Source organism: Ischnura elegans, chromosome 6 (genome assembly GCF_921293095.1).
Source record: "Ischnura elegans chromosome 6, ioIscEleg1.1, whole genome shotgun sequence".
NCBI classification, from domain to species: Eukaryota; Metazoa; Arthropoda; class Insecta; order Odonata; family Coenagrionidae; genus Ischnura; species Ischnura elegans.
Window position 1 is genome coordinate 59,870,963 of NC_060251.1, and position 12,923 is coordinate 59,883,885.

General features: G+C 37.4%; 2 protein-coding genes across 4 annotated transcripts in view; one reads left to right on the plus strand and one right to left on the minus strand.

The window, feature by feature from the left end:
• Positions 1 to 12,923, plus strand: part of LOC124160801 (glypican-6) — a 248,165-nt gene that overhangs the window by 227,465 nt on the left and 7,777 nt on the right. Inside the window, exons 4-7 of the mRNA XM_046536843.1 lie at positions 9,664 to 9,820; positions 11,074 to 11,242; positions 11,655 to 11,785; positions 12,305 to 12,514. Of these exons, the coding sequence (XP_046392799.1) occupies positions 9,664 to 9,820; positions 11,074 to 11,242; positions 11,655 to 11,785; positions 12,305 to 12,514 (667 nt within the window). The remainder of the gene's footprint in view (positions 1 to 9,663; positions 9,821 to 11,073; positions 11,243 to 11,654; positions 11,786 to 12,304; positions 12,515 to 12,923) is intronic.
• On the minus strand, positions 394 to 2,236 carry LOC124160802 (putative nuclease HARBI1). Of its 3 annotated transcripts, none has more exons than XM_046536845.1 (5): positions 2,195 to 2,236; positions 1,525 to 1,929; positions 1,241 to 1,382; positions 902 to 1,148; positions 394 to 596 (listed from the first exon to the last, which is right to left on the minus strand). In XM_046536845.1, the coding sequence occupies exons 2-5, from the start codon at positions 1,525 to 1,527 to the stop codon at positions 449 to 451; spliced, it is 540 nt and encodes a 179-aa protein (XP_046392801.1). In that variant the 5' UTR covers positions 1,528 to 1,929; positions 2,195 to 2,236; the 3' UTR covers positions 394 to 448. The 3 variants fall into 3 exon arrangements, with proteins under 3 accessions (XP_046392801.1, XP_046392802.1, XP_046392800.1); XM_046536846.1 differs by lacking the exon at positions 2,195 to 2,236 and having other exon boundaries at positions 1,525 to 1,657; positions 1,736 to 2,178; XM_046536844.1 differs by lacking the exon at positions 2,195 to 2,236 and having other exon boundaries at positions 1,525 to 2,178.

Consider the following 12,923-nt stretch of genomic DNA (forward strand, 5'->3'; position numbering starts at 1 on the left):
GGTGTAATGTTTGAACTAGCTGAGAAAACTCAAAATTCCTACTTTTATCATTTCTTCATCCAATTGCTTCACTTCTTCAGTACAGGCCTCTGTTGATAATACCTGATTTTAACTACCTATATTCTTCAAGATTACTTTAATTCTGACATTATTCTCTTAATTTTTTTATAACACACATCCATGAACAATTAGCCATAGCAAATACTGAAAGCATGAGCATGCAATTCTTTAACTGAAGCTTTAAATGACAAAACACTGAACAGACAGTTTCTCGCAAACAGGAAATGTGCAGGACCAGGCTCAGGTTATTGTATTTACATGTGCAAACTAATCAGAAGGTATATTCATTTTTGAATAAGAGGTAGGTAAGACTTAACACAAAAAATACCAGAGAATAAATCAACTGTTTTTTTATTTTTCATAAATATAGTAATGGTTATCATGGTTGTTAATTAAAATACTGAAAAATAATACCTCCCTGTATTCGTCTTGCAATTTGCAACCTGTCTCCAGCTACAGGCTCATCAAGTTCTTCTACATCTAAGTTGATGTTCTCACCTTCTTCCATGATTGCTTCATCTTCAGGAAGGGGAATCCTGGGGAAAATAATTTAATATGTAATAAAAAAAGTAACATAACAGCTCTGATTGTGAGCATAAAAATTATTTGCAATGGAATGGAAAAAAATGCAGTTATGCAAAGCTCATAAACATCATGTGAGATAAATTTACTACAAGAAACAATTTATAGGCAACATATATGTAGTCAACAAACATTTTTCCTTTTATTTTTCTTATGTTTTAAAGTGACTCTCCCCATATTTACAGGTTCACTGATAGTACCACAACTAAAAATGAGGCATAATTAATTACTAATCTCATTAATTGCTATCACTACTCACTGATGAAACAAATTTATGTTGTGCAATACTGCACATGTTAAAATAATTTTGCTCGCTTGAGCAGGCTGATAATGGAGAACCCTGTCTCTCAAGAGGCACCTCCATCGAGCTTTCAATATCCCGAAAAGGCGTTCCACAACACTGCGTGTCTTGCAGTGTGCTTCTGTGTATGAGAACTCAGGAGTACCAGGCAGTGCATTAGGCAGTGGTGTTAAAAGCCAAGGCTCAAGGGCATATCCCGCATCCCCTGAAATTTGATTTTGCTTCATTACTGTCACAAGCCAGTGATACAGGCAGTTTTTTCTATGAATATGGTAAAAAAACTTGCAGTAATGATACCTAAAAGAAAAAATCGTCCCAAGCCATTTTCATAGGTTGTTTTCATCTCCTCTTTGGCATGAGAGTAATTCCAAATAAAACTGTCATGGACACTTCCTGGATAAATGCAAACATTTAAAATCCTTGTGGTGCTATCACATATCTGGAAGAAATATGGTTACAATTTAATGTAGGATGATTTCATTTTAACATAAAGAAAAATTAGCTTCAATGATGATCCTAAGAAAAGTCATTTACAAGAGTACAGGCTATTTACATACAAAGACTAATAAAAAACACCATACCATCTGGGTATTAAGGGAATGAAATCCCTTATGATTTCTGTAACCATTCTCTCTTACTTTTGGGGAAACTATAGCTATGTGAGAGCAGTCAATGGCTCCAATTACTCCAGGGAACCCAATCAATCGCTGAAAACTATGCAAAGCAAATTGAAAAATAATTAAAATTATTATTTCTTTACCACAACATATATTAAGGAAATTCAGCTACTACCTGTTCGCCGAAATAACTTTCTCCTCGTTACATCTAGGGAACTTGATCCAATCCCCTAGCAGATGACTACATACGGCTCCAGTGACTCTCTTAATGCAAATACTTACGCTTGGTTGGCTTACAGAAAGGAAAAAATCCTGCCCAACTCCTCTTTGATATCCTCCCTCAGCCAAAAATCTCAATGTGACCAGTATCTAAAGAATAGAGAAAGTCACTAAATAAAACAATGGTACAAAGATAGTCCAACACTATAGTCTGCACATTCGCAAATGAAGCAATCATGCAGACCGAGGGAAGATATTTGAACACACACCGGCACATATATTTTATACGAACAATGAAAATAAAAAAGTCCATTATAACATGAAACGTTGAATTTCTTTCTCTTCCGTTAGCATGGAAGATTCAATATTACACACGTCTATAGTGATATAATGAGAAATCTTAAATAATATTTACCTGTTTTTCCACGCTTAATCCAGATATTCTGCGTTTCCTTAGTGTGGGTCCCAGAGACTGGCAGAGATACTGAAAAATGTCTTTCGACACTCTGAAAAGCATTCGGAAATATTCTTCATTTAATTCCATCGGATTGTGGGAATCCCTTATTCTTCTCCTTTCTAATGTCAGATGCCTCCTTCTTCTTAAATACTCCGCAAACACCCTAATCATCCTTCCCCAATATCTGTTTACTGGTCGATCCATTGCCAAATCCTTCAGATTTGTTCAGATTCCGACGGCAGACATCAACAAATGACAGCTGAGAAGCGAAGGAAATTGGGCTGGAGTTACCGTAAGGACGGGTCTGAAGCCTGCGTTATTCCAGCCCCGAGATAGCTCCAGTTCGCAACTCCTATCGGAGTTATTTTGACTACTGTAATCGCAAATTGAGCTATGGCAGCCATCATAACTCTTATAGCTCCATAGCTCCGGAGTTATGACTTACATAATAAGCCCCTATGAATTTACCAATATCGTCGATAGAAAAATCTCCAGTTTGAGTACACAGACGGCATGGACGACGAGGAGAGCCAATTAAGGTAGGTATTTCAAAGGAATGTATTATTTAATCTTGTAGTTTTCAGCCGTATATTAAAAATCAAAATTCATTGATTAGCAACCATAGTTAAGGCTAACTGAGTAGTAACAAGGAAGTGGTTATTAGCTGTTTTGGTTATAGAGTGCTGAATTTGCTATCTTTCTCGTATTTAGTGGTTGTGGTAGTATATTGGGACACTACATAAGTTGTGATTTTTTCGAATGAATTGTGGCTTGGAAGTGAAGCCCTATTTTTTATAGATGTTTAAAAACGTTGCCGAAAAATAAAAGTGCATACATCATGCAAAAGGTTGCATTATATCAGCGTGATGTGATGCAGCTATTGAAAAAAATGTATATGGATTTGAAATCTTGCAGTCCACCACCATATTTAGATATTTTAGGTTTTCAACTAGAGGCATGTAATTTAGATAAATATGGGAACAGTCAATCTTGAGTAATTGCGTGAGTAACACTAGAGAAATTGTTAGAAAAATAAGAAATTATGGTATTTATGGTTATTCAAAAATAAAGTTTCCACTAAGGCCATACACTTGGTTGTTTACCTATTGGCCAAATTTCTATGACATCAACTTATCGGATTGAAAAAATGTTTTCATGTATTATATTATCGTTTTATCTCTTATAATTTGGATAAAGATCACTTTACATATTACTGTAGAGAACTAAATATTCAGTCGTTTCTTTGGTCCATCTTAGCTAAGTATTACCAAATTCAGCACTGAAAGATGGTTATCATTTCATGTGTCTCACACTAACAAACTCAGTTTTACTTACAAATGATGATCATTGAAAGCTTTTATTAATTTTATGGAATTTATACTTAAAAGTCCCTAATGCGTCATTTACCTTAAACAATGAGGAAGGGGAACAGGAAATTTTTCGTTTTGGCCTCATCTTTTTAGTTGTCTCAATTGCCCGAATTCATAGAGATTTGGAAAGAGTTTCACTGAGGACATTTGTCATTTACCATTCTTCTGTGAGGGATCTTTTCCGTGTTATTGTTTTTTACCAATGCCAAGTACTGTTTTGAATCATTGTAATCTGGTTATTTTTTATTTAGATCCAAAGTGGAGGGTTTGTGGAGGCAGTTGCTGAGTGTGATGAGGCCGATATCCACCAGATTATTGCAAGCCACATTGATGAGCCCACTAAAGATTTTTCGATGTAAACTCAAGAGGTTGCAGCTGCTGAGGCCCTGATATCCATTGGAAATGGAGATGTTAGGGGTGTACAATGTAGTATTGGCACTCAATGTGTGAATGAGACAAGGGATTTTGGGTGCCAGGTAACTAGTGGTGACTTTCACTCGACGGTGGCTGACATGATCGTCAGTGAGAGGAACCTATACACGATGACTGGCCTCGATTCCTTTCTGCAATTGGCCAGTTTAGTTACTTTGTTTTCGGAACTTCAGCCTGACAACATGAGGTACTTCTTAAACAACAAGTGCAAAATAATTTTATCGCTCACGAAAATGAAGCTAAACTTATCCTTTGCCGTGCTGGCACATATTTTACACATTGTATGGCAGTATATAATAATTTTTTTCATTCCATGGCTTCATCATGTACTTGTATCACATTCTTCCATATCAAGTGTAATTTTATTTGTTTTTGCATTGTTTTTCTTTCCTTAAAAAGGGGGATGAATGACATTAGTTCCATGGTGTAACTCGGCTGTTATTGAAGTCTAAATGTAGTTTGAACATTGTAAATCAGCCCAGATATTACCATCGTATAATTATGGGAAGTTACACCACTTGGACATATTTTACTTATTGTATTGCACTGTATTATATATTTTGTCATTCTGCCTTCATTAATGTACCACAAACTTCCATATCAAGTGTATTTTTTTGTATTGTTTTGCCTTCCTTATAAAGAAGGATAAATATCATTAATTCCATTTTGCAAACTGGCTGTTATTAAAATCTAAATCTAGTTTGAACATTGTAAACCATCCAAGATATGACTATAACGGTTGGATATTACACCACTTGGGCATATTTAATTATTGTATTGCTTTGTACTATATTTTATTTTTATTCCATGGTTTCATAATGTACTTAAACCACGTACTTCCGCATCAAGTGTACCATGAATGATAATGCTGTCAATGCTAATCATGTCATTTGTGTATTATCTTTGTATACATCTCCCATTTGATATCTCCGACTTCTTTGGAAAACATATATCGACTGATATAAATTTTGTTATCTTGTTTCATTTAACTCCTTCAAGACCCCAGTTGCTTGCTGTCCATGTCACCAAGGTTACCTCTTTTGCATGTTAGAATGTATTTCTTATGTTCTCTATGTAGCTTACTGTGAATGACATCTTTTCACTCCATACTCATTTTGAGGGAAGAAGGTACGTATTCCACGCAGGGACAATGGGCGTACATAAAATACATGAATTTCTTTTTATCTGCGCATATTTTCTGAGAAACAGATGCCATTATGGAAAAGCATTGGTCTAACCTTTGGGGGTATAATTGGTCTTAGCTAAAGGGGCTGCTGGTATCTCATGGGTCTGGGGAGGGAGGGGATAAATCCGCCTATGAGTCAGTATGTGGTTGTATTGCTGTCATCTGTGATGAATTGGTGAATATTTGAATTGAATGATGAATATTTTATTCGAGGCATAGGATAGAGAATTGAAGGATATGTACCTGAGAAAGAGGTCAGTGTAGCCCAAAGTGGTCGTGGTCTATGGTTAAAACAGCTCCTCCTTAAGGTACCTGACGCAAAAGTTTTCTCCATTCAGTTATATCCCAACAAAAACAATTTTAATGTAAATTTAATTTATTTTGAAATTAGTAAGAAGCTTGAAATTTCTCCTTTATGACTGCTTATTTGTTAAATTTCTTTCCTTCATATTAGCTTTCTTCTCCCATAATTGTATGGTACTCTTGCCACTGGCTTGATGGACACTGCAACATCCACAAACTAGTAATAAATGATTGGCATTTTTTGCATTATTATTCATGAATACTAAAGGTTAAATTAATGTAGCATAAAATGATTAGCCATTAATAGCTACTAATGTAACTGGGTTGTCTACGAATGGTTTCTACCTATTCCTAAACAATTCCCGCTTTGCGAGAACAATCAAACTTCCGGATCTCGATTTTTTCATCAATTGTTAGGCTAATGAGACCGTTTATTTGAAGCGGTTCCTTGGTAAGGCCACTTGTTTGAAGAACAAGAGCCATTATTTTTTATTCACAGCCATTTCCTTGGTGAAGCCCCACAGTGATCATCAAACCCGCGTTTAAAACGCTCTCCCCTTCAAAGATATTTCGTTGGCTGCAATTTCCACCCAAATATCACACATTTTCTTAATAGGTCACAAAAACTTTGCTACTCATGTTCCTTAGAATACAATTTAGTCCGAAAACGAAGGACGGTGCCGATATGCGCAATCGAATCCACAGCAATAAGGAGAATCACGGAGATTGCAATTGAAATGTGTTGTTATTCACGAGAAGTATACCCGGACTGACGGCCATTTTGGATTATGACGTCAGCGACGACAGCGCCGCTAGTGGTGATTTGGTTTCCGAATACCTTCTACCTTGACGCCTTCTTCACCCCAGCCATTAAAATATTTCGCTGCGACTCCCCTCGACCCGAGTCAATGGGGGACTTACTGGCTTCTTCCCTAATTGCCGCTGTCCAGCCGAGGAATGTCCCCCCTCACATCGAGAACATTTTTCGCCTCGTGTAAAATGCGACGGGAACCCTGGGACACAATGGGTGACAACGTGAGGAGAGGGTGCAGGGGTACTAAGCCTTTCATCCCCGTGTGAATTGTTTGCCTCGGCAAATATCGGTAGTCGGAGTGAAGGCTTAAGCCACCGTTAGCTTCCATAGCCACCATTGGCCACCACAATGCGTTCGCTTCCACCGTTTCTGAGCGTGGTTGCGATGAAACGAATATACGTATTGTCTGTTCTTCCAGTACTGTACCCTTGGGGACATAACAGTTTGTTAGAAAAGTCCCGCTAATGCCCAGTAGCCTTTACCAGAGCCATCCTGTCCTACCAGAATTTTTGTTCACTGGTGATTGGAGAGAAAATGAAATTTTAAAATTGAAAATGCGATTTCTTTTACACTCAAATTTTAATTTGCATGATTGAATTGCATTAACTATGACACCATCGGTTGGACATACTTAATTTGAATTCTAGAAGTACCAAAAGGTCCTTGGCTTTCAGGCTTTCTGACTGATACGAGATGTAGTTGAACTTCCCTCTTGAATTCCCTGCTGGTTTTATTCCCTTTTATTTTTATATATTAATCATAATCCTTTTCTCGCTTACCCATCTGGCATTTTTTCCTCTTAAAAATTCGCACCCTGCAGAGCACTCGCTTCAGATCACCCTTAGTTTAATTATTCTGAAAGCATCCTTTCTGTTCATCCTCTCACTTACCAGTTTGACGAAAATAGAAGTAGCAAACATGTAACTACTAAATGTAATCATGATCGATGATGAAATTTAACTTTGTTAAAATGAATAGTGACGGTATCTAGTCACGATTTTGTCATTTAAGAATCCGAAGTATTTCAAGGAAATTAACAGCTTAATTTTGCTTCCATTAAAAAGCCTATCCACTCCTAACTACAATTTAGTGCGATAAAGATTAATGCATGAGTTCAAAACGAAGATCTCATGCATCGGAAACTTAGCGTTTCATGGCAAACAACAAATACTCTACACAACTAGGCGCGGTGAACATCCAACAGATAATCCCACTGGCTTACTTCGTCAATTACCGTAGTCATCAACTACAGTCGACCATCGAAAGGTCAATTCGACTGAGCTCTGACTAAAAGCTCTCATTAGCTTGTGTTTTGACACTTCTTTGAACGTAACATAACTGTTTGGTGGTACATCCTTCAACAAATTTTCTTTGTTATCACACAGGAGGCCTTCCTATGGCGTTTTTCCCTTCGTCCTGGCCATAGGTTTACAAATGACATCTCTGATCCACGCTTCATTAATGTTCCACATTAGTGTCACTATCTATCCATCCAACGATTTGATCGTTGGATCCTTTTTCCTCATAGAATGGTCCTCCAAGATCGTTAGAACATTAATTGCGCATGCTTGGTTTCGCTAATAGTAGGACCTTTGTGACGGTGCGGGATTCCTCGTCCCTTCCCTATCCCCTCCCAGGAGGCGTCGTCGGGCTCCTATCGCGGCGGCGCCTCCGTCCTTGTTCCTTCGCGTCCTTCCCCTTCTGGGTGCAGAGAAGAAAAGCTCGCGCTTACAGTCCCTGCCCCAGGAGCAGTGGCGGATACAGATGGGGGGCGCATGGGGCGCGACCCCCCCCCCCCCCCCTTGCGGGACCGGCTGTATTGCCGAACATTGCAAAACCACAATTGTAACTTTTTTATATCATAAGATGGCATTGTTTTTTACATGTTTAAAATCACTTTAAATAAAATTTTCATATACTTTGCCTGTGACTTGATCATCTCTTATTAACGTAAAAGTTAAGACAACTCAAGATATGTTGCGCCCCCCTCCCCCCCCTTGAGTGTTTTCTGTATCCGCCACTGCAAAAGGACACTAACAAGCTACCAATAAAGATAAGTTGCGGCCAAAAAAATTCTTCATTCGGACTTTCTCTCGTCCGGCTTTATTGCCGAACATTGCAAAACCACAATTGTAACTTTTTTATATCATAAGATGGCATTGTCTTTTACATGTTCAAAATCGCTTTAAAAAAAATTTTCATATACTTTTCCTGTGACTTGATCATCTCTTATTAACGTAAAAGTTAAGACAACTCAAGATATGTTGCGCCCCGCCCCCCCTTGAGTTTTTTCTGTATCCGCCACTGCCCAGAAGTGTAACCTTGCGAGCCCGCCCTGGAGTCTCGTTTTCCACTGTCACTATCTATCCATCTGTTCTTCTGTAGTACTTCCCTTCGAAAGCTTCCAACCTTAACTTTTCTACTGGATGATCGTTATAAGATTGCAAGTTTTTTACCTAATGTGCTAGTTATTTAGCAAGCAAAAAATCACTACTGAAAGAAATTATGAGGAATCTAAAACTTCAAATTCAAATTCTGTTTCCAATTTTTATCCATTTCTGCGGCTATTTCTGCGGCAAATTAAGATGAAGTTTGGAAAAATAGGAGGGTCGTTGAATGTGTTCAAGTTCCTCGGTACTTTTTTTTGTTGCCGTGTGATGGTTAATGTGATGAATGAAAACAGCTGAGATAACGTGATTTTGCTCGTAATATCATTGAGTATTTATTTTTAATAGCGAAATTTTTTTCCGGATGTCATTGGTTATTGAAGAAAGAGGTGCTAACTTCCGATTTTGGGAGACTGATATCAAATTATGGGATTTAAATTGGATGTAAAAATGAAATGAATTATGGAGTCGAAGGTAAAAAAACGATGCAGAATGAGGGAAGTGAGTTTAAACCATAATCAATGAAATCTAATAGTGATTTCATAGTACTATAGGGCTATTTTATACAGGTGATCTGACTTCCTGGGCATGAAGATAGTGGCGGATCCAGAATGGGAGATGGGAAATATTACCTATAAGTACAGATGATGCGCCGAATGCCATCCAATTTAATCGTCTATTAAGGAACAAATACTATTTTTTTCAACCAAACAGCTCTCTTAGGTAAAATAAGTGTGTAATGCATATTGCCTAAGTTCCCCGGTCAAAAATATCTACGGGTTCGCCTGTACCAAAATAATTATATTTTATTATTAGTATTAAAAATTATTTTAAAATTGAATTAAATTCTTCAGTGTTAGTCTTTATTGCTAGTGTGAAATTCACCCCAGGTCCAATTGACCTCATTTTCATTGGAAAATGCATATTTATTTCAGGTACTTGGAGTGTGTTGGCGAGCATATGAAAGACTTGAAGCCTTTTGGCGACGTTCCTCATAAGCTGTCTGTGCAGGTTAAGCGTTCCTTCGTTGCTACCCGGGCCTTCGCCCAAGCGCTTTCTGTTGCTGCCACTGTTTCATCCAAAATGTCGTCTGTAAGTACGGTCAGCCGTTCGTCATCCTATTCAGACTGTTAATGTCCCCGTAATTTCCCAGAGGAGTTCGATTTTTCAAATTTATTATTTTAATTACTTTGTGGTTTTGCGTTTTCCTCTGTTTTTCACTGAAGTTTTGTCGTACCAATAGATGTAGAGCTTATTTTTTTTCAAATTTCAATTTACTGGAATCCTGTGTGAGACATGTTTTCTCATTATGTGTTTAACTGTGCTTAAAAGTAAATTCTGAGCAACTTCTCGATTCATATCTGTCTATTGATTTTTTCCTCTCTCCATTGGTTGCAACTCTTGTATTTTATTATTGCTCCTGTACATAGGCGGATCCAGGGGGGGGGGGGGGGGCACAGGGGCACGTGCCCCCCCCAGACCCTCAAAAATATGCAAGATTTTTAATACGGTCCCATTATCATTGCGTTCGTTTTGTATTACGAGGTATCCTTGTGCCCCACCCAGAACAAAATCCTGGATACGGCCTTGCTTGTGCCCCTCCCAGAAAAAAATCCTGAATCCGCCCCTGCTCCTGTATGCTTTAAATTACTGTCTTAGTGTATCAATGACATAACCACCTTTCCTGCTATCAATCTAACTTTTATAAGGTAACCTGTGTACCACTGAATTCATGTGGACTGACTTGCGCTATGTTTATAGCTCTCTAAAAAAAAAGTTGTTTTCCGGCGAAATTTTTCAAGTCCATGATCTCCCATTTTTTACAAAAAATATAAGAGGTAGCCTTATTATCTTCTCGTGGTAAAAGTATGGCATTAAAGTATGTACTGTTTTTTTCCAAAAGTATATACTCATTATTTGAAATGGTCTCCAGTAAAGTTATTCTGAAGCTTTTCTTTTACTTCGCTTATTTCATATAATGCTTCCTGGCTTAAAATATGAGGTTACTTAGAGGATTTCTTATAAAGTTTCCCGGGGAAAGATCACCGGTTTGGGCCCCCCCAATATTTTTTGTAAGTCGGCGTCCCTGCTGAGATTACATTCAGTGGCGGATCTAAAGGGGCCATAGGGTTTCTAATTTACACTAGATTCCCTTGGGCGTCCAATTTACACTAGAGAGAATGGAAATTTTCTTCGGACTCCCACTACTGCTGGGAGATTACTCCCACTTAGCCCACCCCTTGTCCCTATCCTGGATCCGCCACTGATTACATTATATAATTTGTTATATTATATTTGTATGCTATATTGTACATGTATATACATTATGCATCTTTTCTCTTTAGCTGAGACCAGGGCCTGCTTGTGGATTAGCACTCATGAGAATGACACACTGCTCGGCATGTCGAGGTCTTCCCTCTGCGCTTAAGGCGTGCTCCAACTACTGCATCAATGTGATGAAAGGCTGCCTTGCTCAGCATGCAGAGGTTGATAATGACTGGAATCATTTTGTCGGTAAGATATAATGCTGACCTTTTTGTATATACATATTACACTCTTATAATCATCAAGAAAATATTTTACCACTCATACTGTGTTGAAAATTGCCTAAGATCCTAGATTCTTCACTTTTTCTATGTATTTAACCTTATTTTTCTTGTAATTTTGTGAGGTCTTTTAATCAAGCTCAATAATATTATATCAAAGGATTCAAGTCCATTTGATTTCCAACTTTTAGAAAAGAAAAAATTGACAGTTTAAGTACTAGGTACTGGTAAATAGATGATTTTAAACTTGATGTTCAGCAGAATCATTTGACTCTGAAAATTGCTGTTTCTTAATTTACGCAATGATACCATCCCAATGCCACTAATGCTGTCATTGAAATAAAAATCCTAAAATATTTTCATGCTTTCTGAATCAACAGATGCAGTTGATAAGGTGACAGATCGTCTCGTTGGACCCTTTAACATTGAGGTTGTTGTGGAGCCGATAAACATCAAAATTTCTGAGGCGATAATGAACTTCCAGGAGAAAGGATATGATGTTTCTCAAAAGGTATGATTTATTCAGAATATCAACTTGGTAAATGCAATATGTGTCATATTTACACTGTGTTTTATCAATTATGTATCTAATGTAATACATTAGTTGTTTCCTTTTGATTATTATTTCCTACTTGAGTATGTAAAGTACAAATATAGCATTGCATTTCTTTTTTAAAATCAGTCACGAAATCAAAATGTTTCTGTTTGCCCATTCATGCTTTATGCTTGTGTGTGATATTAAATTGTGCTTTTAATTGATGCAGTAGCATAAATGTGAAATGTTCATATTCAATAAATCGAAATCACAACATTAGCCTTAATACAGTCATTATTGGTGATATATACCAATGATGCCACATTTTGGCCCTATTTATGTCATTCTGATGCAGCTATCGAAAAGTAATCTAGCCATAGTAACTTGGGCAGTGTACAGCTCATAATAATCAAAATCAGTCTGAACTGAGAAGTTGAATATATTGTCATTCTTCCTAGTGATCTCTTCAATCATGTATTTCGTCGTTACTTTTAGGTATTCAATGGGTGTGGGAAACCAAGGCTTGGTCGTCGAGATGCGACTGAGCTTCAGTTCCAAACATACAAATTTGAAAGGAAGAACAAAGGCGGCAGGAAAGGAGGTGGAGGTGGCGGCAGAGACAGAGAGGGCGAAGACCATGCTGGAATGGGAGATGGTCACAGGGGACCAACCTTGGAGAGATTGGTCAAGGACATCAGGCAAAAGGTCCGTTGAAGCTTAAGTTTCAGCAAATAATTTAGTGCTCAGTTCTTAATTTTTCTTTATTTTTTCTCTCCTTATATGAACTATTAACCCTGATTGACAAGGAATAAACCCTATGAAATCTCTCAGGTTAAAACATGTAATGGAAAAAATTACAAATATACATATTTCAGAGTTTGCCTTTCCATAATGGTGCGAAGAGTGTCTTTAACAAAGAGCGAAATAATATCATTTACTTTCTTGGCTATGAGCATGGAATTACAGTGGGCTGAATTGGTTTTATGCCAATGTTCCAAATGCTTGACCATCTTGAAAGGGTAAAAATTGTACGTGCACATTTCAGCCTCTGTCTTAAGTTCATAATTCTTTAATATTACTATTGTTTCTATTGTCATAATATTATAATATTTCA